This window comes from Nelumbo lutea, chromosome 4, assembly GCF_056320005.1.
Source record: "Nelumbo lutea isolate HS-2025 chromosome 4, American lotus-T2T, whole genome shotgun sequence".
Taxonomy (NCBI): Eukaryota; Viridiplantae; Streptophyta; class Magnoliopsida; order Proteales; family Nelumbonaceae; genus Nelumbo; species Nelumbo lutea.
Genome location: NC_142687.1, coordinates 15,556,828 through 15,583,183, shown reverse-complemented (window position 1 = coordinate 15,583,183; position 26,356 = coordinate 15,556,828). Strand labels below are relative to the sequence as shown.

The following is a 26,356-nucleotide window of genomic DNA, read 5'->3' as shown; positions in this document are numbered from 1 at the left end:
AGAAATTTGGGGATTCCTTATCCTTGATGAAAAATGAATACCTCACCCCGAACCCACCCCACCACTGAAATCAAGGTGGAAATGGAATAGAATGCTTGACTTATAAAAGTGAAAGACAAGGAGAGATGCCCCATCCCATGCATCACATGGGCCACCGATGGTTTAGACTACTACTACATGAACTTGCCTTGAGTTGGGTAAATGCCATAAAAATTAAATCCCCACATCACATCATATATCATATGGTTAATCCTTATTATTAATCCACACTATATGATTAATACTTATTTATACATGTATTGTATATGTGCTTTTACACTAGTTTGCAATGAGAGAGAAATAACCCAAAACAAAGTTTTATAAGACTATCATAATTCATAAACAAAGATAGAAAAGAAAGAAAGAAATGCTCACTAGTAAATACTGCATCATTGCTTTGCTTGTTCGCACTACCCGCCAAAAGGAACAAAAGTCCAAAGCTTCTTAGGCTTAGGCGCTTAGCTTCATTACCCATCGAATTAGAAAAATCAAGGCTTTTTTATCCCTTCTTAATCAGAGAGAGAAAAAAATCAGGTCTTTTTGTGAACATTGTTAGTTTGTGTTTCTGCTACACATATACAAGGCTCAAGGTTTTGCCTTCTTTCTTCCTCTTGAGTCTTCACTGGCTCGCTGTATCCTCCTGTTTTCTTGATTCATGTACGGAGAACGATTGATGGGTATCTGTTATTCGTCCACCTTCACTCAAACTTTGGGCTCTGAGAAGATACTGTCACCTCTCTCAACAATTTTTTTGTTGAATCATCTCTTTCTACAATTTGTGTTGCTGTTCTTCCACCTCACCACAAGACTGTAGCTGTTATTATTCCCTGTGAGGCCTGCTTCCATTCTTTTTTTTTTTCTTCCTTATAAAAGATTAAATACTTGTAGCTGTATTCCCCCCTATGGTTATATGCTTTATTTTTTCTTCCTTCTTTTTCTTTGTTTTTTCTGTAAACTGGGAGCAGTCTATGTGATTTCTATGTGCTTTGCTTCATTGTTTCTGTACTTTTATTCAAAATTTCTTTGCTGGAATTGACTGTCCAAGCCAAGGTGCACAGGAGGAATACACGCCTTAAACGTGTACACATGGGATAGGGGCCATCGCTATTCCGAGCACACAAGCACAGCAGCGAGACCGAGGCCAACAGAAACGATGATGGAGTCACAACTGAGTTTGATCGACCAGTCCTTCGATGCCCGATACTCATCTTGGGCTCGGGAAGCTCTCGACGAACTACCAGATAGTTTCACTATTACCGATCCTTGTATATCCGGCCACCCAATCATCTTCGCAAGCCGGGGATTCTTGAAAATGTCTGGGTACTTGAAAGATGAGGTGATCGGCAAGAACGGAAGGATCTTTCAGGGACCAGGGACCAACCGGAGATCGGTAATGGAGATTAGAGAAGCAATTCGAGAGGAGAGGACAATTCAGATAAGTTTGCTAAACTATCGAAAAGACGGGACGCCTTTCTGGATGTTGTTTCATATGACTCCTGTTTTCAGTAAGGACGATGGCAGGGTGATTCATTTCATCGCGGTCCAGCTGCCCATATCAAGGAAGCCCAAGTGCTTTGGGAGGAATTGCTGTACTTTGGGCGACGATGGGTCCAAATTGCGAGAGATTGTATTTGGGTCTTGTCGGAGGGAGGTGTGCACGGATTCTGCAGCGGAACTAGGTCGGGTTCGGACATTGGATTCATTCGTCGATTCTGATAATAGAGGTCTGTTTTCTTGTTTGTAATTTCGTGAGTAGCTCTTTATATTTGAATGATTTTTGGTGGATCATCATATTTGAACCAAGTTTCTGGTAGTTCGCTAATTTGGTCTGAACTTGAAATCATGGGCAGTAATCTCCCCGTTTATTGGTTCTGACTTCATTTTAGTTCATGTTGTTCCTCGAAAAGTCATTAATAATTTAATATCGGTTTTGCTACTGTGCACTTTGAATGCGGAGCTTGGTGGATATGTCAGTGATCCAGAAGTAGTTTCTTTCTTTCCTTCGTTAATTAGTCCGACCATAAATTATCATTTGTTTGGTTGGTAGTTTAGGTGCCTTGTTGCTTCAATTGGTATTTATAGAGATTTGCTTCTGATGGATGTCTTTTTTATGCATTTGAGATTCCAGTTTTTGAAGGTTCCTTTTTTTATGTTAGTTGAGTCTGGATGAGGTTAATTTGCGAAAAAAATTCTAATGTTTCTGCTTCTTATGTTTATTTTATAATACGGTGTTGGGTACATCTCTTTTCATCGGTAATTCATGTGATTTGTTGCTTGAGCTTTACTTCCTGAGAGCCTATTTTTGGTTGGCATGTTATTATGTACTTGTAATTTCCTTGCAAGTTTCTGTCAGTGTTTTTTCCTCTGTTGATTGAGTTTGTTTAAGCTAATTTGGATGTGGAATCCTAATATTTCTTCTTTTTGTCTTTAACTCTATATATTTTATAGTGTGGTATCAAGGACTTCGTAAATTCAAATGCATTTCAATCTTTGTTACAAATTAGTTTACATTATTTGTTCTGTATATCAATTTTAATTGTTCTTTCTCCCCTACCTTTGGTGACTTCTGCCTGGACATTGGTATTTTAGTTCTTTTCAGTAAATTTTAATTGAGGTCCAAGTGCTTGAGTTAGATAATTCACTGAATGATTCTAGCAGGATTGGGGGCTGAAGAGTTTTGTGAGGCAAGTGAGCTGGAGAAACGGAAAGCTGCAACAGCTATCAATAACATCCTATCTGTCCTTACTCACTATAGTCAGCTAACTAGCAGATTGGTCTGTGGGAAAAGATGCACCTTGGCAGGGACAGGACCTCTTGGTTCAGCCTTAAATATTTCTCTTGGTAGAATCAAACAGAGCTTTGTATTGTGAGTTGTTACAAATTTCTTCGTTTTTTTTTTCTTCTTTACTACACACACAATGCTATTTGAAAGAATATTTAGACTCTGGTCTCTTTTTCTGACAAATATGTGATGCCTGCAGAACTGATCCCAACTTACCTGACATGCCCATTGTTTATGCTAGTGATGCCTTCTTGAATTTGACAGGTACTTAAAACTATAATAATTTTAATATTGTAAAAATCATTTGATTCATGATTGTCAAGACTAGAGAACCTGTTCATAATGCTGTTTGCTACTATTTTAGGATCATCCAATAGGGTATATGCTAACAAAGGCTGCAAAGTTTCTTTACTTATTTGTTTGTTTTTATTTCTTCTAACAGGCTATGCTAGACATGAAGTGTTGGGACGCAATTGTAGATTTTTAAGTGGACCAGACACAGATCCAAAGACTATATGCCAGGTGGGGAATATGATACTTTTGGAGGTTTTCTTGAGATTTTACTTATGTAATTTGAGGACTTCAGTTTATTGGGTAGAGTTTATTTCAATTAGGTTATTTCATTTTTCTATTGGTTGTTTTACAGATAAAGGAAAGCATTCAATCTAAGCAAGCCTGTAGTGTACGTATCTTAAATTACAGGTGCATGTTAATGTCATAAAAGAACAGGATTTACAACTTTAATGTCTGACCGTTCAATCACTAGCTTTTCCTGATAACTTAATAATACTTTAACTTCAGGAGAGATGGAAGCTCATTCTGGAATCTTCTTCACATTTCACCTGTCCGGAATGCTACTGGAAAGGTAATGTTGCACAATTTAACCATATTTGAAGTTAATTTTCTTATCCTCCTATTAAATGTTATTTTTGTTCCTCATTACTTTTGCCAAATGTATTCAAGCTTCAGAATTCATTATTTTCATGCCTTATCACAAAATTGTGGTTAGGGTAGACATGTTGTATGTTCTTGCTCATATTATGGGAAACTTTGTTCTTGCATCTAAAAACCATATAATTATATCCTCCATTAATGTATAAATTGTTTCATTACAATACTTGGTATACTTATGCCTCTAATATCACTCATTAATGAACTTTTACTAGGGTAAGGATTGAAATCTAGGTGGAAGTTATATAAGGGCCGTTGCACATTTTGATCCAGTTATATGGGATCTTGGGAGGGGTGATCTGGACATGAGCCTAACATTTTAGCATTTATTATTATTATTATTATTATTATTATTATTATTATTATTATTATTATTATTATTATTATTACTATTATTATTATCATTATTATTTGCTTGCACAAGGTGTCTGTTATTATTATTATTATTATTATTATTATTATTATTATTATTATTATTATTACTATTATTATTATCATTATTATTTGCTTGCACAAGGTGTCTGCTCTCAGACTCAAACTCGCATTCTCATAGTTGTCAGCTCGAGATAAGCTTGTTTATCCAGCAAACCTAGTACAGATTTATAGCCAGAAAAAAGGGAGAGATCAGTTTTTCTTGAATGAATTATGGATATAAACAGTCAAAAAAGTTTTGACGAGAGAAAAGATAATTTCTTTTTATGTTTCAATGCTTGAGTTACAAGGTTGACATGGAGAGTCAAAGTATGGACTGCTGATGCAATATGCCTGTTGTAGGATGGTTATGGATATAAATTCAAGGACTGCTGGGTCCCCAAACTGCTGCAGCCCAGTTATGTGCATTATATAAGAGGTTGGGCAGGTTGGAATCAATTGAACTACTCCTGTACAAATGAGTAGGGATGCAAACGTATCGGATTGGATTTGAATCAGGGTATATATGAATCTGATCCGAAGACCCGATCGGATCTCATAAACACCGATTTGAATCTGAATCTGTTAAAGATGTTGGATATCCAAATATGATCTGATCTGCTTTAATTTCTGAAAAAGTAAAAAAATGTAACAGTTTATATAAAGAAAAGCAAAAAAATGTAAGTGCTTTTTTCAACTATTTTTATCATATATATACACGTTTTTAATAAAACATAAATAATATAAAAACTACAAAAAATGTAATATAAAATATTATACATATTTATCATTGCATTAGATTCTTTTGGATCAGATTGGGAGGGGGGTGTATTTGAATTTGACCCAGTTTTCAATCAAATCCTATTATCTGATCCGACCAGATCATGATCTGACCCATTTGCACCCCTACAAATTATCTGGCTGATGAATTGGCCAAGACAGGGGATACAAAAGAATCTTTAGAATGGGATTGTCCAAAGTCGGAAGGGAGGTTTTATCTTGATCTTTATTTTTACTGTTGTAATCTGACAGCTGAATGCTGATTGTGTCATGTCCTTGCTGCTTGGCTGCAAGGTTTTCTCATTTTGTTTAATGGTATTCTGTTACTTTTAAGGAAAAAGAAAAAGAGTTCGGCAGGGCACTTACATCATCCAGATATTATTTTTGGCTAACATGAAGGAGATTAAAGTTTATAGACGTGCAGGCAACACCATCTAGACTTTCTGTTTATCTAGACAATCATGTGGTTTTTGTCACAATTCTAGGTTTTGTCTTCACAAGTTGTTCTTGGTCAATTGAAACAACCTTCACATAGTTGAAGAACTGCTTGATAAATGGAAAACTTTTGCAGTAAAACAAGCAGGAATGAAAAGTCTTGAATCTCTATGAACACTTGTGACTTGTGAGATATCTTTCATTTTTTCTCCTTATTTCTTCTTAAGTGATTTGTCTGACCTGAATTAATATCTACTCTATACATTATGCATTCTACTTTTCCACAGAGAAAGTCCCTAGTTATCAAATATAACACACTTTGATGTTCTTTTTCTGTCTATGGGTAAATTGGTGAAATTGGCAACACTTCTTAATTCTTTTTTTTTTTTTTTGTGAAAACATTATTTAATTCAGTATACTTTCTTAACAATATATTGTTGTGTGAAAGTATTCATTTTCTATTGTATGTGAAGGAGGATACAATTTAGATTAAAAGGAAAATTCTATAAAACAGTTGTAAGGCCAGCTATGTTGTATGGAGCAGAGTGTTGGGCAGTCAAGAAACGATATGCCCAGAAAACGAGTGTGGCAGAAAAGTGAATTCTAAAATGGATGCATAAAAAAAAAACTAGAAAGGATAGAATCACGAATGAAGCCATCTATAGAAACCTAGGAGTTGCTCCAATAAGTGATAAAATGAGAGGGAATAGTCTAAGATGGTTTTGTCATATGCATAGAAGACCACTGATAGCTCCAGTTAGAAGAAGTGATTTGTTACAAGTGGAAGGGGATTAACAGTGGATATGGGTAGTAGTAGTAAAAATGGTTTAAGCACTAATAATTTAACAGTGGATATGACTTTAAATAGAACAGATTGGTGAAACAGGATTCATGTTGTTGACCCCATATAGTTGGGATAAGGCATGGATGATAATGATGATCTTTTACATGTACTGCCAAATAGATGAGCAGTATTTGTAATTTTGTTTCCTTTTTCTTTTCTACTTATTGGAGTCGGGGTTTTAAGCATCCATTCTGTGTGAAAAGAAATGATAGCATAAATAAGCTGTTTACTTGAAAGCATGAACAATCATTTATAAAATCAGACATGGAAACACCAAAGAAAATGCCTGGGCAAAATGGTTCTTAGTCATCTTTTTTGCTTTTATGTCACCCCAACCTAAAAAAAGGAAATTAAATTAAAGAGAACCGATTTATATCTCTATTTCCAATCCCTTTTATCAAGAATAGCTCCTCTGCCTATTCAAGCTCTTGCTTAAATCTCTGTTTTACACAATGGTTCTGCTCCATGTCATTGTGGTCGAGTACAATTCAACAAACCCAATAACTGTTGTCTAATTCATCTAAGTTCTCTCCATTTTGAGTTTTATCTATGAAGGAGAATAATTGATACTGGATAGCTGCAGGTCCTTGGGTTGTTGGATGTCCATTTGATTCTCTGAGTATATACCTCGAAAGCAACAATAACTACATCCACATCTGCAATAACCTTATTGCATTTATTTTCTTTCCTTATTTTTGTTTGGTTGCTAAATAACACCATTTACCGATTGGATTTTGAACAAAGTAATTGAAATTTTTCTTAACCATAACATGTAATTTAGGCTAGTCATTCTGAAGGGGTGAATCCTAGATTGAGCACATTATTATAGGAGGGAATGACATTGTGTTTTCTTGTTTGAAATAACATGTAGAGCAAATCAATCAAAGATCAGTAATTACTTAACTACATTTCTTCTCTATCATTCATCTGGATGGTGGAAAGTATAGACTTAAAGGCTATGTTTGGTTTGAGGGAAAAAGTAGGGAAACCTAGTTACCTATACATGTTTTGTTAAGGTTTCCCTACCTTTCCCTACTTTTTCCTTCAAACCAAACACAGCCAAAATGTATACTGGGTTGGAATGCCAACTTAATACAACAATGCCCATGGTTGGTCAATCTTCTTACGTCTTCAAGCTTTGGAGGTGCAGGTAGCATTTTATGTTGGGGTTCAGATGGAAGAAGGTGGTAAGAACGAGGGAAGTAAAGGGTTAAGTCCAGAGATGAGGCAGCTTGCTGCTGTGGGTGCAGTCAAGGTTGCAGTCAGGAGCTTATCAATGGGCGCTAGCACTTCAAAATCATGGGGATAATCCTTTCTTCATCGGGTAAAGAGTAGAATGAAATTATTTGGCGTCCCCATGTTGTAGTACAAGGTGTTTCATTTGTATCTTAGTCCCTGGTAGATGATAAAAAATCAACAAAGTAATGGACAGAATGTCCCTACAAGTAGGCCCTTACTAGCTGCTGTAAACTCACATAATTCATATATATTGAAAATGTTTCAATAATTGAATTGGTTCTTTCTGTTTCTGTTAGTGAGCAACAACGAAAACTGCCAGTTTGATCAATTGATCTTGACATGACAACCTCCTCCTTAACATGCAATGTAGGCAGTTTTCTTCCTTTTTCTTGGAACCTTCATGGTGAGAATCCCAACTAAGGTGTATAATTGGGAGTTTTGTCGTTTATTAAATTCTAAAAATTGTTTTTTGGAATCTTGACCTCGTTCTTTATTTTGGCAGCCACTTGAAAGTAGAAACTATATATTGTTTTTCTTGTGGGTAAGGGTGTGCATGGTCCGGTTTTGTTCGCTTTGGAGAACATCTCGGACCAAACCAGTAAATTATGGTTTGAGAAATTCTCAAGCCAAACCGAACCATTTTAGTATAGAAATCAAACCAGACCAAACTGTTATATTACGGTTTGGTTTGGTCTGGATTTTAGTACGGTTTGGGCCATTCTATTGGGCTTAACCCAATTAAAAAGCCTAAATAACAAGCATACGTGTATAAATAACACATATAATTGAAATGTGAACAAGTGTCACTTATTATTATTATTATTATTATTATTATTATTATATAAACTACATTCACACTTTTTCAAATATAAGCAACTCGTTGGGCATCAAATTATAAGATAAAAAATTGAAATAAGCAACAATAATGAATGAAATGTTAAATGAATAATTCGATTTAACATGATTTACGGTTTGAAAAATTCTCAAATTAAATCAAACTGTTTTAAGGCTAAACCAAACCGCCGATTACAATTAGGTTTGGTGCGGGTTGATAGTTTAGACCATTTAATGAACACCCCTACTTGTGCGTTAGTTAGTTACTTCTTTTCGCAAGAACAGATACTACAATAACAAGGGTTTGAATCGAAGAAACTAAACAGGTAAAAATGGTAATGCAGCTCAATTTATAGTTATATTGCTATCTTCGTAGGCATATATGATCGAGTAGTCATAAAATCCTTCACTTATTTCTACTTTTGGATTTAAATTCTATGGAATTGTTGTAGCAGCAAATGGGCCAAGCCGTGCTCAGATGGCCATTCTACTTCGAAATAAATTGTTCTCAAAATTAGGCCCGGCGGCCAATTGGCTATTTAAAAAATCTATATTGCCCAGGCCTGAATCTCAACTCAAGATTGAAGATTCTTTCCAAGCCCCACCCCTAGCCCTTAGGATGGATTTAGCCCGTTCTTTACCAGACCTGGTTTCAAAACAATAGTAAATCTATGAATACTAGTTTTCATGAGTCAACAGAAGGCTAATAGAAGAGTGGCTCATCTCTTGGCATAGTTATCTAAGATCATCCTTGGTTGGTTCGTTGCTCTGAGTCCCATTCTTTTAATTTTTGCTCCTTCTGGGCATGAATGAAAATACCATGGGAATTTACCTGACGGACATTGATCCTCGGTAAACATCTATACCAATAGATTTGGAGACTTATGTTCGCTGTTTATGATAGTCGGCATAGAATTTTTTTTTTAAAGAATGAAAATTAGCAACATAGGGCAGTTGTGGGTTTGAAAAAGAAATCATTTTTTTAATAGAAAAAGTGTTCAATTCATAATAATATTTTCTCATGAATTTCATCTTGGTACTAATGAGAAAGATTGAGAATTAGATTTTGAATGAATAGTGTCTATTTTACTTCTTAACTCACCAAAGCCCGTATGCGTTGGGTTGGGTGGTTTCAGTTCAGGTATTTTTATTGGAAATTTTGAATGAACTGATCTGGTCGCTCATTAGTCATTGGGTCAATTTAAATGGGTCGGTATAGATTCATGAGGTGGACTATATTGGATTGTTTTGCATTGCAGTTGCAGCTCTCTCTACATGCGAATGGGTTCTCCTCACTTTTATGTAATTACAGAAAACTCCGTCTTCAGTTCTCCACTTAAACAAGATTAAACAATCAACCAAACAAGAATTTAACTGGACCGAGAGGACACTGCGCACAAGGTACAACAGCAGCGGAGAGCGATATAAAGAAAGATAGAGAAACGTTGATCAATGGCGATCAAGACCTACTTCTTTCTGTTCTTTTTCTTCTTCTCTGATCTTCTTTTGGTCTTCGCCATCTCTCCGTCGGAAAACAACATTCCTCCTCCGCCTGTTCCGTTGATCTCAGGAGGCAAATGGGTTCTTCTACATACAAGCATCGGCCTCTCGGCCATGCACATGCAGCTCCTCCATAACGATAAGGTCGTCATGTTCGACCGGACCGACTTTGGCCCTTCCAACCTTTCTCTTTCGTTTGGACGCTGCCGCTTCGACCCCAATGACGTCGCTCTAAACATCGACTGCACTGCTCACTCTTTAATCTACGATATCCCCACCAACACTTTCCGACCTCTCATGGTGCAGACAGACACTTGGTGCTCCTCCGGCTCCGTCCTCCCCAATGGTACCCTCGTGCAGACCGGTGGCTACAACGACGGTGATCGTGTCATCCGCACATTCTCACCATGCATTGATGATCTGTGCGACTGGACGGAGCTTCCGGAGTACCTCTCCTCCAGGCGCTGGTACGCCTCGAACCAGATCCTCCCCGACGGACGTATCATAATCGTTGGCGGCCGGAAGGTGTTCAACTACGAGTTTTATCCACCAAATCTCGTAAACGAGTCCGCTCCGTCGAATTACTATCTGTCTTTCTTGGAAGAAACGAGAGATCCCTACGAAGAGAACAATCTTTATCCGTTCTTGCATCTCTTGCCCGATGGTAACCTCTTTATCTTTGCCAATACGCGCTCAATCTTGTTTAGCCACACTAGAAACCGGGTTCTTCGAGAGTTTCCGGCGATCCCAGGCGGTCACAAGCGGAACTATCCCAGCAGTGGCTCATCGGTGCTTCTTCCCATTAAGCTAGCCGGTGGAAATGCAACCCAGTCACCGGAGGCCGAAGTAATGGTCTGCGGCGGTGCACCACCCGGCGCATTCGATCAAGCTGAGGTTGGCATCTACGTCGGGGCGTCGAATAGCTGTGGTCGTCTCAAGGTTACGGACCCAAAACCCAATTGGGTTATGGAAGAGATGCCCATGGGTCGAGTCATGTCGGATATGCTACTCCTTCCCACCGGCGACGTCTTGATCGTCAATGGCGCAGCCAACGGAACGGCGGGTTGGGAGAATGCGATAAACCCGGTTCTCAACCCGGTGCTTTACCTGACGTACGAGCAGGATCCGAGCCGGAGGTTTAAAGTTCTGAATGGTTCACCCATTCCAAGGCTGTACCACTCGGCTGCAGTGTTGCTTCCAGATGGGCGCATTTTAGTGGGGGGCAGCAATCCTCACAGGCTCTACAACTTCACCGACGACGTCAGGTACCCAACTGAGCTAAGTTTGGAGGCGTTCTTGCCGCACTATCTAGCCGCGCAGTACGCCTTGCTCCGCCCTTTGATCGTGTCGGTGGGTCCCAACGGAACGTCCAGCTCCATATCGTACGGGCAGAAATTCTCGGTGACTTTCGCTCTGTCTGTTGCATACCGGATTGAACAAGACATCTCGGTTTCGGTTACACTGATAGCACCATCGTTTACCACACACGCGTTCGGGATGAACCAGAGATTGGTGGTGATGAATGTGATTAGCCTCTTGCATGTATTCACGTCCGCCTATCAAGCTGACGTGGATGGGCCCACGACACCGTCTGTTGCTCCACCTGGATATTATATGCTGTTTGTCGTCTATGCCGGCATTCCGAGTCATGGGTTTTGGGTAAAGGTAGGATGAGATGTGCTGTACGATTTAATACGGTGTATCCTCATATATATTACCAGAACCAGATGATCAGGTCAAATATTTGATTGATTGCGATTTATGTTGGGGTGTGCTCGTGCGTATGACTGTATGTGCGCGTTACTTTGCATTTTTTTCGTTTAACGATGATGATTGGATGGAATCGCGGGACCCATAGTCCCAACAAAGTCGAAGTATAGTATTCACTATTCAGACAAGGATAGGCCTCTAAGGATTTTGATTGGCTGTTATTTGCCATCCAGATCACAAGAGAGTTTCGAACCACGAAATTTCCACGTGGCATATCAAAATCATTGCCTCTAACTCCACGAAATCCGAGCAGCAGATTGAGCGGAGAAAAATAGAAAATCTCTGCTGCTGCAGTGCTTCGTTTTTTCTCCTTCAATGGCGGGATTAACAGCAGCTGCTCCGGCTGCTTATTTGCAGAAATTCGAGAATAGTCTGCCGTTTTTGAGACCTAGGATTTCTCGTCTTTCTTCGGCCAGAAGAACCCTAAAAGTCGTTGCCATGGCGCCGAGGAAAAAGGTATAATAAATAAGTTTAGATCTCTTCGTATTGGAGCCGATGCGAATTCATAATCTACTCCTTCGATTCATCTTTTTTGGGTTACGATCTGGTTTACAAAATTTCAGGTGAATAGGTACGATGAGAACTGGGAAAAGCAATGGTACGGGGCTGGGATATTTACTGAAGGAAGCGAAGAGGTGAATGTGGACGTATTCAAGTTGCTGGAGAAGAAGAAGGTGCTGAGCAACGTTGAGAAGGCTGGATTGCTGTCCAAGGCCGTTTGATAGTTAATGTAGGAAATGCGTAATTTGTTATATGTAATTATATAACAGTTGGATATGGTAATTCAAGTGTGAGATATAAACTGAAAAAGAAAATTGTATTATAGGTGGTATCCATTCATCTACTTAAAGTGAACTTTTTTTTTCGGTTTATCGGATTTGAATTCAAAATCCGCTTCGAATAAGTGCAGAGTGATAGAACAGAGTAAGTGCCTCCACATGCTGTATATATGATCTTGTGTTGTGGGATTCCCTGTACCTCTTTGATAAAGCAAATTCAGGCAAACAATAGAATAGAGTATAAACTATAAAGCATCACCTGATTGCCAGTGGGTGGTAAATCTATGGATCCAGATATTAGTAATAGGGTAGATCTGCAGAGCCCCATTTTTGTGTTAGCTCCCATCAACATTGGATAGGCCCAACGACTCAGTAATAGCTTATTAGAGAATAAGTTGTGATGGTGGTGGGCGAGTGTGTGTGGTTAGACCTGTTGATGGGCCGGGCGGGGCTTTCACTTGTCACTAATGAAAATATATTAGGCCCGAGCTCAAGTCCGGCCCGATCAACGGGCCTATAATTTGGGCCCGAGCCCGAGCTCGAGCCTGAAACCCAACCTAATTGAAAAAAAAAATAAATTTCCCTATTCAAACTAGAATTAAAAATTCATATAGCATTTTTTTTCTATTTAAATGAATAATGGGCCTACAAGATGGTATTTTTCCCTTTTATTCAAATGGACATAATCATATATCTAATTTTAAGTTCAATATTAGGTCAGGCTGGGCCGGGCCTGGACTGGGTTATTTTGACAAAACCTGAGCCGGGCTCGAATTTATTGCGGGTCGGGCTTTTTGGCCCGAATTTAAGTTTGTGGGCCTATAAGCATATTCAAGCCCATCTGGGAGTCGGGCCGGCCTGTCGGCCCCCCCGGCCCATGAACAGGTCTATGTGTGGTGTGTTGGGGGGGTCTTATTATAGATCATGGCTTCAGTAGAATAATCCGAGATAAATTGCAATTTGCGAGTTCAAATCAGCCCCTCACAAGACTGCTCCCCACAACGCCTCACAGTACACGCTGTGTATTGGAAACATTTCCAGATGATGACATCATCATTTCTGGTGTTATCATCAGGCAGGAATGAGCTGTGGGACGTTGTGGGGTGCAGTCTTGTGGGGGGCTGATTTGATCTCTTAATTTGCTGATCTGGATTCTGGAACTGCCTTTTCTATATTTGTTATATAATAAACTTGACAATGTTAATGATAAATTCTCAATACTACCTGTGCTATCCATTTTATAAAGGCTAGGGCAATTCGAATTGGCTGTTTTTTTGAGTGGAATACCTGAATATATAAACTGCATTTATTGGGTAATTGGGGTGGATTCTTATCCTCCTTTGTTAAGTGCAGCAAAATTGTGCATTCTAGGGTCCTGGAACTCATTGTGGTTTTCATGGTAAATTACAAAGTTTCTCCACAGAGTGCAATTTGTCAGATAAAGTTGATGTCATATAATCCCAATTTCTGATCAGTTGGCCAAAATCATCTGGTTGGGTGAATTGTTGTGTCCTAATGTCTTTCACCCCCCCCCCCCCAAAAAAAAAAAAAAAGAAAAAAAGAAAAAAAAAAGTCGAACTTTAGTAGCCCAGGACTGTTTTAACTAATTATACATATCTTTTGCATTTTTTGTGAAATCTGTGATACACAGTTTTTTTGGAGAAATATACAAAGAAAAAAAAAGCAAGTGGTAAAGGAATTAATTCTAGTCATAGTAATAGGTTCTTGGGAACTGTTTTGCTTGTATGGTATCAGGCCATCCCTCTTTCCGATTTCAGTTCCTTCTTGTTTGGTTTAATTCTGTTATATTTTGTGTTGGGTGCTAGACCCGTCCAGCCACATCAATGGATGATGTTCTCACAATCTCATCTATGGTTGAAAAAGCCGACAATAGATTAATGCCGGTTTTTAGTGGGAGGTATTCATATATTCTTTTTGTTTTCTTTTGAGTATCTGATTGGCACTGGATTCCTTCATAAGGTAATTAACCACTTTTTGGCTCTTTCTCTGATTATGGAGTATCTCATAACTAGGAGTGAACATTTCCATCATGGCCCAAAATCTCGGACCAGCCCAACCCACAATATATGAATATATTACATATATTATTTGTACAAACCAGGGCCCAGCGTGGCCCATGATCATCCCTACTCAGAACCCTAAACAGCTTTCAAGTGCTCTGTGTTTGTATGTGATAGATAATCATCTAAAGATGTGTTGAGAAGGAAAGGCAGAGACATTCACAACCAAGAAATTCTTTTAAGAAGAATTAATTGGAATAAAACACGGGCAGAACACCCAAACCCATGACTCGTCCCTGGGATCAAATCCCGCTGCCACCAGGGGGTGGGGGTGGGGGCGTTAAGGGAAAGGGGATGGGCTACCCCCTGTTGTGTAGCCCCATGAAGCAAAAAAAGAAAAGGCTATTTCTTTCTCTCTTAGTGGCATGAAAAGTAGACCGGTGAATCATGAGGTATATCTAAAGCTGAATAGCTGATGGTGTCGTTGAACTTTCATTCAAATTAGCTCCCAAGCTCTATTCAGTAGTCAGTGATTGGGTATGATCCTTCTGTATTTGTATCGGCTGGCCCAGAAGAGGTAGTGGAAGAAATTCAGTCCACTTAGTACACACATCAGCCAGTAGAACCGTTCGAGATGGTAATAATTTAAATTGCTACCGGAGAGCCATGGTCTGTGGGTGGGGGTCCCTGTGACGCTGTTCACAATTGATACAAGCACAGAACTGAGGTAGTATCCCATTGCTAACGAGGCCCATGAGAGAGCTGTGGCCAAAGATCTCATGCTCGATGGTGCCTCCGTAAAGAAGAATTCCAACAGACCAGCCAACGTGAAAAGGTCAGCTGATCCGAGGAACAAGTACTGCAGTGCCACCCAGAAGAAGGTGATGGGTAGAGGTTGTTCGGAGTCGAGCAATCCAGAGTGGGAAGCAACCCTCTTCCGCTTGATCTCTACCAGAGCTGCTACTGCCATGGCAATGATGGATAGGACCAGCCCTATACCTATCCTCTGCAGATGTGATATCCCCATCTCTGTTTTAGTCACTTTCCTGGCAAATGGGATGATGAGATGGTTGTAGACTGGTGCGAGAATCATGATGAATACGACGGGAAAGACAGGGAGGGAGGCTGGGGGGACCTTCAGGGAACCGAGTTTGGTGTTCATCGTTGCTGCTTGTTGAACAGAGAAGGTCGAGAGCTGGGCAAGGCAACAGTTGAGCATGATGGTGCAACCAAAAATGGGGAGGATCTTAAACACTATCTTGACCTCTTCTACCTGCGCTGTGGTGCATTCTAGCGCTGCATGGGCAGGCTTGTTCGTAACAGCTCGATTAAGGAAACTGAGGCCTTTGGTTAGTGTTTGATCAGTCGTCGGAACCTTTTCTTTGGACTTGTCTTCTTCTTCCTCGCTACTTTGGGTCTGGTAGGATGGGCTTGTTGTCATGCTTGCAACAGCATTACTTGGACTTGAACTAACGAAGACATTGTTGCAAATCGCGGCAACCAGAACCTGTTTGATGAAAAAACTTACATATTACTTTCGCGAGACAGGAACATGTGGGAGCAATTTTGGTTGGAGGAGGAGAGTTTACGTGTAAGACAAAAGCAGATCTATCGGATGAAGAAGGAAATGGACTGGGATAGAACTATATTAGTTGGACCGATTCAATTAATGTAGTCCTTGATGATCCAGGCCTTCGGTTTTAACTTTCATACCTTGAATATGGTTGTAAGTGGGCTTCCAGTAGGTATCTTGTTCCTGTAAGTAGCTGAGCCAAGGAGAAAAATGGGGATGGACAAAAGTATGGTAGCAGTAGAAATACCAACACCCCATTCCCAGCCCTTGTTATCTTCGATCCAGACCACCAAAGTCACCGCAATTAGAGCACCAAAGGAGAGACAGAAGACGAAATAATTGAAAAAGGTGGATCTCTGCTTTCTCCCCTGAGGGGTGCTCTCATCAAATTGCTCGGCTCCATGTGCTGGCAGTGACCCCTTGATTCCGCCCACACCCAGCGCCACCAGATAGAGACCTCCGAACAACACGGCTGCTTTGCCGCCATGGACTTGTAGGCATGGGACGTCAGTTTTGGCCGGGTCACATGCCGGAGGTTTGAGTGATGGCAAGTGAGCTTGCACAGTGAGGAACACTAGTCCCTGCTCCAATGTTCAAATTTCAAAAAGGATTAGCCAGGTGGAAAATAACATCTATGGGCACCTCTTATTATTATTATATATATATATATTTACAAAGAGAGCACAATCCGGGTGAAAACCGAAAAGGAATAACTCAAATTCAAAATGGAGGGAGAACAAGAAGATGATCGAGATGGATCATTTCATTAGAGGACAAATTTCATCTCCATTGGGGACTGGGGAGGGGGGGGGGACCTTTCTTGTGTGATGTATGATATATCTTCCAGCTAGCCAATTAAATTGATTGATTTGAGAAGTGAGAAGGAGAAGATATATAGATATTATCCTGGCTACAAAAAGTCTCTGGAATTTTGATGATGAGTGGGAATGGAAGGTCCTTTAATTTCTGTCGAATGGAAACAATAGGGAAAGGGTAGTGTATCAATCTAGAGTTTAGCCACATATATACTACGGTCTTCCAGCTCAAACGAAGAGGACACGACGAGGCCAAGATCCTTGTGGACGACCAATGGCAGTTGAGGATGGACAGATAAGAAACAGTGTCCAGTAGTGAATGCTTGATTGGTGACCGATTTACAGTATACATGACAAGGACCTTACAGCTACAACTACAAGGACTAAGGGGTCGTCTTTGTAGTTTGTAGTTGCATCCCGCGCGACGTATGGCGCCGGTCATCTTGCTTTGGCCTTTGGGGTTAGCTAGCTAGAGACAAAGGTAATGTTGTCACTGTTGTGTACGGCACGTGAAGTGCCCTCATCATCAGTTCCACGTGGAGGCACCATTTCTTAACACGTGGCATGCGCATTACACAAGAGACAATAAGGTGACAATACAAATCTTGAGGAAAATGGAGGGGAGATATGTTGAGTGGTCGGATTGGACCAAGACAGAGACCAATAATAATCTAGATGATATGGCGCTAACTAAATATTACTAGCAACGGAAAGAAAAGAAAGGAAAGAAAGGAAGAAAGAAATGGTTCGTTTGTCTTGAGGCCTTACCAGAAACTCGATCACTGCGCTTATCAGATAGATGTGATAAGTCGTAAAGAAAGCATCTGACAAGAACCCACCAAGAAGGGCAAGAAGAAAGGCTGTCCCCATGAAATTGGTCACTGTGTTGGCCGATTTGGATGGTGAGAAATGCATAAACTTGGAGAGGTAGAGCACCAGGTTGCTTGCATTGGCTAGGTATGCCAGGTTCTCCAGTATCTCCACAACTGATAATGTTTTTATACGACACAATTCACAACATATATGTTAGATTAGATTAGATTATCACAGATGAAGGAAAGGGAAAAGAAAAAGCTGCAACTGCACAGAGATGGGTTTTTGGTGCAGAGCAGGAGCTAGAGAACTATACTGATCTGTTCTCATTCTCATTTTCATATATAATCACTTAGTTAACCAAGTGGCAAATTTATAAGCAAATCGACGACGAGGTTGATCATTTAATTTATATATGTACCTAGTACAAAGGAGGACGCAAGCACACCGCCATGGCGGCCTCTCAAGGCTGGTCTGTTTCTCCAGTCTACGTAGCCTTCCCATACGTCTAACTGGCGTCCTTCTTCCTATAACGAAAAACCCACAAAAGAATTAAGTTGGAGTAAATCATGAAGGAATTGAAACCGATTGAATAAAGAGAAGAAATTAAAGCAATGGGGAAGAGGAACCCACCATTTCTTTTCAACTTGTCCTCGATCTCTGGCGGAAACGGCAATCAAATAACATTTGGAGAGAGAGTGATGGGTGGTGCTAGATTTAAAGAGTGGGAGGAGGTGGGGGTCCAATTCGTGGGGAAAGATCTAGAGATTACTTCAATCCTTCGTAGCCATTGGAATTTCTTTTTTCTAATTTCGTTTTTTTTTAAAGACTTGGTTAGTAGAGAAGTGACTCTTTAATCACCAAGGAGGTGAGGTAGGATGAAGACTGAGAAAATGGTTTCTTTGGTTTTACCTGCAGTTGCTTGTTTACAGAGAAGTCATCAGAGAGAGAGAGAGAGAGAGAGAGAGAAGACAAAAGATAGGGAGAAGGGAGAATCAAATCCTCCCCACCTTTGGGCTCTGTTGTCTTGTTTGACCATCAATATCAGTATTAAATGCTAGGGTCGATTCCACCACCACCCCATTTATAACATGTTGCATAGCTTGCTACATAAAATGGGCAAAGATAAAAATGATCTCCTTTTATGTTATTATATTTCAGAGAGAAAAAATTTGATTCTCTAAGCTTCTATCATGGTTTTTAAAATTGACCCGGTGACCGAACGGGTCAGAGGTCCGGTTATCGGGTCAAATGGTTTGACCGTTTGAATCAAATGTTTGGCCCGTTTTAATAGAAAAAAAAAGGTCAAAACCATTCGAACAATTAGTTATTCGATTCAGCGGTTTGTTGATCAAAATCAACGATTTTAGGTGAAAATCTGATTTTTGAAGAAAATAAAACCAATTAAATGACTGATTCCTGGTTTTTTCAGTCCGACCGTTTAATCCGGTCTGGTTTTGAAAACCATGGCTTGGACAAGCATGAGAGTGCATGTTCTAGTCAGACCATCCACTTTTTTTTTCCTATAAAAAAAATAAACCCTAGATACCTTTTTTAATATTAATACTTGTAAAATTGTGTAAGAAATATATATATATATATTGCTTATCTAAGTTATGGACTTGTAGCTCCCATGTGCAGATAATAAAATTGCAATATATTATTGTCATAGATATATTATTTGGTAGTGATTTCATGTGTAGCTGTAAACATTTTATATATCCTATGAAGAGTATAACTATATAAATCTATAAATTATTGTGGGTTCATGTGTATATTGCGTATCAATGTAAATTACAATTGACTATATTTTGATTGCACCGCATTACTTCACACGAACAACCAAAGTACGTTTGGATCGAACTAGTTTTCTTAACTATATTTATGTGTATATTAATTATTCCATTGTATTATTTTAACATTTTTTCTTAAAATTATCTATTATTCCTGATCTTAAATGCATATACCCACCTCCACTCACGCTTTTCACTAGTGGGTAATACCGGAGCTTTAGAATTTAGAAGACATGGTCAAGGGTTCAAATATCTCCTACTTACCTAACAAAATATCTAACTTCTCCTTTTTGCGGAATAATAACACATCTTGCTTGGGGGGTTGAATTTTTATGATCCAATCTGCCAACCCATGCAATACCAGCTTTTTTATGGTTTGAAGGTGGGTCGGAATTCCTACACTTTTAATTTTTAACACCCTTTTTGTTGTAAGTGTTCCATCACATAACCATGATACTTATAGACATTTAAATCGACACTTGTCACAGATTTGAATGGAAGTGCAGGAGATCTAGACCCGTTTGGGTAGGCTTGTCCCAACTCAAATTGGAGAAAGGGCCCTCTTTGCCCGCTTCCGGCCATTTTTATATATTCTACCCGGAATTAGCCAAACAAGGTCAATCGTGGAAGAACCTAACTAAGCTTGGTTTACTGGGGTCCGGGTCTCCACCTTTTTCTTATTTTTTTTCTTACATTTTAGGGCCAATTGTGTTTCCGGGTCTAACCTGAATAAGGTCGGGCTTTGGACGGGCATTTGCCAATCTCAACTCCATTGAATTCACCTGGGCCACTGGTTCTGGTTCTGATTTCTATCACTGGCCCTTTTGTTGAAGGAAATGGCGTTTTCTTTTGTTATATATCAGTGTCCGTAGGCCAAATGTAAGAGAAACATTTTATTAAATGAATTGCAAAATGTGAGCCAACATAGTCAATTCAAAAAATCTTTATCCCGATCAGAATCTCCGGCCTGGAGGAGTGAGGATAAGGGTTTTAACAGAGTTCAACTTTGGGTAATTGTTGTACGTTTTTATAATGTAATTTCTTTTTTCAATTTAAAAAGAAAAAAAAGAATCACGTTCAACAAGCGTTATATGGTACAATATTTTATTTTAATAGCGAAAAATTTATATTTTAATAGTGTGGCATGCTGTACATCCCATACGTTACGGTAAGGTTCAAAATTTTGATACAATAAATATGCTCGATATCTGCCCTATTATATTGGGAAAATTTCAGATTAGCATCCTGTACTTCGGGCCCATGCCACTTTGGTCTCTAAACTTTAAAATGTAACAATTCAGTATTCAAACTTTTAAAACGTGACAATCTAATACCTATCGTTAACTAGCTGTTAACCATTCATTAAGTAAGGGTGCAAGTTGGGCGGGTTGGGCCAGGTTTATGGTCAACCCAGGCTCAACCCTAAAATTTGGGCTTAAGGCCCAAGCTCAAGGTCAAGCCTGATTTTCCCAACCCGAGCCTAGCCCGCCCTATAATTTGATGCACTTGGGTTGGGCTCGGGCCAGGGCTGGGCTCGGGTTGGTCAATGAACCCACTCTAAAATTATACATATATAAATGTATTTATGTAAATATATATACGTATATTTATATATGTATGTAAGTATGTAGGTAAAATATCAATACAAATGTTAAATATACAAATATGTATGTATATATATGTAAATGTGTATATATATATATATATATATATATATATATATATATATATATATAATTGGGCTGGGCTCGGGCTGGGTTTGGGTTACCTAAGGGCTAGGCCCGAGCCTGGCCTGAAAAATAAAAAAGCCCGATTTCTTGGGCCCGAACCCAGCCCAAGGTCCGAAAATCCAAGCCCAGCCCGTGTAAAATTCCGGGTTGGGACTGCCCAAGTTGCACACCCACCGTTATGTGATATTTGAAAAAGACACAATACCCTTCAAGTGTTATTTAATTTTCTTTATCAACAATCTAAACATCGACAAAAAAATATTAACAGTCCCAAATATGTCTTTTCCATTCAAGAAAGTTGGGGTCACGTTTGAGTGAGCATTCTGATGACCCCAACTTTCTTGAATAGAAGAAGCAAGGATTTGAGACCGTTAATTTTTTGTCAATGTTTGGATGGTTAGTAAAGAAAATTAGATGACAATCGTAGGACATTTATGTCTTTTTCAAATGCTACTTAATGACTGATTAACAACTAATTAACATCAGGTACTAGATAGTCATATTTTGAAAGTTCTAGTATAAAATTATCACATTTTAAAAGTTTGAGGACCAAAATTGCACTAGGCCTAAAGTACAAGATACTAATCAGAAAATTTTCTTATTATATTGTATCGAGGGTTGTCCTTTTGGCCTTCACCTATTTCAAAGGGTAGACACTAGACAAGCCTAATACATGCCTCCTGACTTATTTTTAATAAGAAAAACTAAAAAAAAATGGCTTGCATTATTTATGCACCTCTTGAGGGGTATTAATAGTTTGAACCTTAGTTTACGGTTACACCCGAATATTTTGTTAATTTACAACCCTAGAGAAGTTTATAAGGTTGCGTTTGTTTCACTAAGGCACACTTTCACAACAGCAGATCGAATGGCTGAATTACATGACCCATTGAGATTTCTTTCAGAGTTTCAGTGTCGAGTCAGTAAGTAGGTTCAGAGTTCCTTAGTGATTCATTGATGGCATTAATACTATACCACATTCCCACTAGCAGATCGAATGGTACTGGAAGAGCTTTTCGGATAGCACCTTTAGTATGTGAATGTTGTTTGATTTGATGAAATAGGGGTTTGGAATCGAAATTGGAATGGATTCTTTTGATTTGATTGTTTGATTAGGTGGAATCAGAATTCTATTTCTGTTGGAATGACATTTTTTTTTCAGTTGAGAGAATAACTATTCCCTGCTTCCCCTTAAGAACGAAATATCATTCCTACTAATTTTAATTCTCATTTCCATTTCCATTCTGATTCCAATTCCAATTCTGACCATAAATCAAATGGAATACTAAGCGTTTTAGTTCGGCCACTCCAACAAAGCATGTAAAAACATGAAAAAATATTTGGCAATGGCCAATAGAATTGGTGTGTGAAAGACTGAAAGCAAAGCAAGTACATTTATTGACTTAAGACACTCTCTCTCTCTGTCTCTCACACACACTAACGATGATTATAAAGTCAAAACTCAACATCTGAGCAAAGCCTTATCCCAAGCTCAGCTCCCAACTATTTGGGGTTAAAATTAACAAGAATTATGTAGCCCTTTGAAAAAATCCAACGTGCCGACTTGCTTATCCAACCACCTCAATCCATGGACCACATGTCTATTTTTCACTTTTTTTTATTATCTATCAGTCACATGGGCACACATCAGATACACAGAGAGAGAGAGAGAAGCAATGCTGGAGTTGGACCATGTGGATTATAGAGGTTAATTAACCTTAATTCTAAAGTCTTTGCTTAAAAGATTATTTGGTTGTGATCAACATGATTTATAATTTGGATTAATAAGTATTCTTATCACATGGTACTTTTACTAGATGATGATGTATTAGCAGGCCAGATTAATCCATTTGGATTATTCATAGTCTCAATTGGATACACCAAAGCTAATAAAGTGTATTTAGAATATGAGATTCCATTGCCGGGCGGGTGCCAAAATGTATCCATCAATATGTTTTTCAAGCTAGATAAAAAGAAATTCCCTAGTTTGAAAAATTCCAAATTCAACAGCTGCTTTAACCCTTGGACTAATCGGAGAGCACAACCTTACCTCTGCTCGTGGATATCCATTCGTGCATGGGAGGTCCGTGAGGTACTGGACAAAATTAAAAGCAAGGTTGAGACTTGACTTTTGAGAGAGATAGAGAGAGAAAATCAAAAACTCAAACTGGGTCTTAATATCATCCCTTTATTGAACATATATAGAGTAAAAGTGAAATTCATATATATAAATTCATATTAGACATGAAGCAAGGGGCTGCCCAATAAATATATAACAATCAACCAAATAAAGTAATCACTTTTTAGAAAATTAATCATACATTGCTTCTTCGATAATAATCCCCCTTCCCTCCCAAACAGCTTCAGCTGCGTCAGGCTTACATACACTTACGTTTGCATGAGATAAACCTAGCTTAATTATTCCAACTTCCTATTGACTTCTTCATCTCTAAAAAGTTGAACGCTTTTCTCTCCTCCCCACCCCTATTACTATTTAGGGAAATTGTCTAAAACCCGTCATCATTTTTTACGAATTAAATTTTCAAAACTTTCAAAGTTCACCATGTAAGTGAGATTTTAATTTCTAAATCTCACCATATTAGAACACCATTAAAATTGGGTATCCATATATTTTATTTATTTATTTTATAATGATTATCAGGAGATGTCTTTTTTCATTCTAAGATATTGGATTCTTTCATACTAATACAATGCTGTATCGATATTTTGATCCTTTGATCGAAAAAATCATTTTGATAATGAACATTATGTGTCAATTGACCTAAACGCCTTAATAGATGTGATGTTGTACAATCCGGACATTCCTAGCAACCAGCTGATTGGCACTTAACTGGCGACAGACGGTACCTGAGAAGAAGACGATGAAGGATATAAGATGTGGTGCAGTCCTGACGCTGGAGAAAGCGGTAAGAGTGCAGGTCGCGTTAGATCATTGAATATTCGAGATTAGCTCGAGATAGAGTTCAGATATGTTCCTGATGTTCAAGAGATATATGATATAAGATACCTTTTCCAGTTTGACCATGGGGCTCTTAAATATGAGTGTTCTTGTCAAATTGGGTGTAACCGTCGCTAGACCTTTGTCGTAGCCGTTATCTACCAGGGCTATGTAGGTGACAGTTGCAGAGTACTACCTAATCGGATGAGTGACACATCCCAGAAGGACAGACACGCCACTATCTGTCAAGAGACGTGGGTGTAGTTTGTCGAGCTGGCAGGGACTGTGCCACCAGTTAGGAGACGTGGGGCAGTCTGACGGGTACGGTATTGTCAGATAAATGCTTCCTGAAAACATCGCACCGCTTAGTAGCGAGCTATCTTGTCGCAAGCTCCTAGGGGTACTTCGAGGTGATTCCTCTTAAGGTTGCCTTTGGGGTAGTTTTTTCCGCCTAAGTATTGGAGCGAGCTGGTTATCCCAGTTCGCGAATTGGGATAGACTTGTCTTAGAGTATTCCCTTTTAGTACATCGGGGGTCTTCGAGCTCGCGCTGTAGCGAGCTCTCTCTGTGGCGAGATGTGACGTAGCGAGCTGCCCTGCGGGCTCGTTACTTAGTCGCGGTCAGGCCGTGGTGCTGAATTATTACTTGTGCTGAGTCATGTCCACGTATCACCGACTCAAGGGGTCGGGTCGAATCACCCTCCATCAAAATGCAAATGTGGTCAATCTTTTTTTTTTCTCTTTTTGTGAATTTTATATTAAAGAAGAAAAAGCAGGTTCAGCCATGGTTTTAAAAAACGACTTGAAAATGGAACCATTCTGGCCACTGATTCCCACGTTGACGGTTCAACCGTCCAATTCAAATGGATCGCCCATTTTGATAAAAAATAATTAAAAATTAAAAACGACTATAGATCAACGATTTAACACCTGAGTCAACATATCGTTAACTGATTTAATAATTTTTTGTCAAAGACCATATTTAAGATAAAACGGAACCAATTGCCTAGATGATTCCCAGGCCGCGTGGTCCAACCATCTGAATCAACGAAGGTTCAAAAACCATCGCTTCAGCAGAATATGGATGCATGTATGGTGCATTTGTAATGTATACAGGATTACAAGAATACAAGTTTGTTTGGCTAACAACACTTCATCTGTTTCCGCTACTGTTACCACACAAATACCTTTCACGGCTTTCCTGCTCTGTCTGCAATTCTGCATTTGCTTTGTTACTCCTTGTTAGGTAACACACCACCTAATGACAGAGACACAATAGCACCGCCCCATTTTTAGCTTGGTATCAACTATCAACTTTTAATGCGTTTACTATTTTCATATATATATAAAATCAGGCGATTGACGTAAGTCTTATTTGGTGTGTCTTTTCGTATGGATTATTAGTTTTTTAAAAGTTTAGTAATTCGCGTTTTAGTCTTTTTCTATTTGGTCGGGATAAGATTTTGTCGTCCAAAGTTACGGTCTTGAAAAGACGGGAAAAGTCTATTTTGGACTATTTTTTGAAAATTCCAAATGGAGTTTTTTGTATTTTTTTTCAATTCATTTTTGTATAAAAGACATATAAACAGATGCACTTTAATCAAACGGTCTTCAAACTACTAAGATTTTGATACAAAAACTTACATCGTCTTTTCACTATCAGAATGATTTTTCAAAAAATACTTACCAAACGACCCCATAATTAACCAAGTTACTTCTTTCAAATAAGTAAAAGTTTGGGGTTGTCAAATAAGTGAAAGTTAATTTGATTGTGAGAGAGATTGGTTGGTATACATTGAAGTCAATCACACTAGTTATGAGGTTAAAGCTAATCATCTTAAATATCTCTGCTTGACAACTACAAATTCAATATCAAAGAGAGGAATCTTTTTGTATATTTTTTACATCATGTTTGAACCTTTTCTTTTTATCAATTGCTTCACATGGTAAGTTGCTTCTCTTCTTTTCCATCTTCTCTATCTCTTTTCTCGCTCTCTACTAAATCTGTCGTTAGGCTTTGGTTTTGTTTTGCATCCATCCATTTGTTTGCAATTATAGTTTGTATTTTCATCTGATATAAAAATTGTATTTTTATTTGTTGCATTTGCACTCACTGGCAATGCAAAATTTGTACCACTTTATTCCACCTCCGAATTTTGCTAGTTACCTATAGACTATAGTTTGTATCCCATGCTAGATCCCAATTAAGATGAGACACCTGTCCCATACCCATGTGAGATATGCTAAGCATGTGAACTCTTGAGTCTTGACCTACTACATAAATCTAAG

General features: G+C 38.8%; 3 protein-coding genes and 1 long non-coding RNA gene across 9 annotated transcripts; 3 read left to right on the top strand and 1 right to left on the bottom strand.

The window, feature by feature from the left end:
- The first annotated feature begins 512 nt into the window (after positions 1-512).
- LOC148854145 (protein TWIN LOV 1-like) lies at positions 513-7,749 on the top strand. 6 transcript variants are annotated; one of them, XM_088984490.1, is made up of 8 exons: positions 513-868; positions 1,090-1,763; positions 2,698-2,905; positions 3,021-3,085; positions 3,264-3,343; positions 3,468-3,523; positions 3,623-3,686; positions 7,393-7,749. In XM_088984490.1, the coding sequence occupies exons 2-8, from the start codon at positions 1,193-1,195 to the stop codon at positions 7,549-7,551; spliced, it is 1,203 nt and encodes a 400-aa protein (XP_088840616.1). In that variant the 5' UTR covers positions 513-868; positions 1,090-1,192; the 3' UTR covers positions 7,552-7,749. The 6 variants fall into 6 exon arrangements, with proteins under 6 accessions (XP_088840616.1, XP_088840615.1, XP_088840614.1 ...); XM_088984489.1 differs by having other exon boundaries at positions 1,085-1,763; XM_088984488.1 differs by having other exon boundaries at positions 532-868; positions 1,098-1,763.
- Positions 7,750-9,674: 1,925 nt separating this feature from the next.
- Positions 9,675-11,541, top strand: LOC148854144 (glyoxal oxidase-related protein). Its single transcript, XM_088984487.1, has one exon. The coding sequence runs from the start codon at positions 9,768-9,770 to the stop codon at positions 11,487-11,489; it is 1,722 nt and encodes a 573-aa protein (XP_088840613.1). The 5' UTR covers positions 9,675-9,767; the 3' UTR covers positions 11,490-11,541.
- A 263-nt stretch (positions 11,542-11,804) lies between these two features.
- Positions 11,805-12,457, top strand: LOC148854143 (uncharacterized). Its single transcript, XR_016112908.1, has 2 exons — positions 11,805-12,041; positions 12,149-12,457. It is a non-coding gene; the product is annotated as an uncharacterized LOC148854143 (long non-coding RNA).
- A 1,883-nt stretch (positions 12,458-14,340) lies between these two features.
- Positions 14,341-18,589, bottom strand: LOC148854142 (Major facilitator superfamily protein). The gene is made up of 5 exons (XM_088983059.1): positions 18,220-18,589; positions 18,008-18,113; positions 17,542-17,759; positions 16,099-16,539; positions 14,341-15,892 (listed from the first exon to the last, which is right to left on the bottom strand). Exons 1-5 carry the CDS (start codon positions 18,220-18,222, stop codon positions 14,912-14,914), a joined length of 1,749 nt encoding a protein of 582 aa, XP_088839185.1. The 5' UTR covers positions 18,223-18,589; the 3' UTR covers positions 14,341-14,911.
- Positions 18,590-26,356: the final 7,767 nt, after the last annotated feature.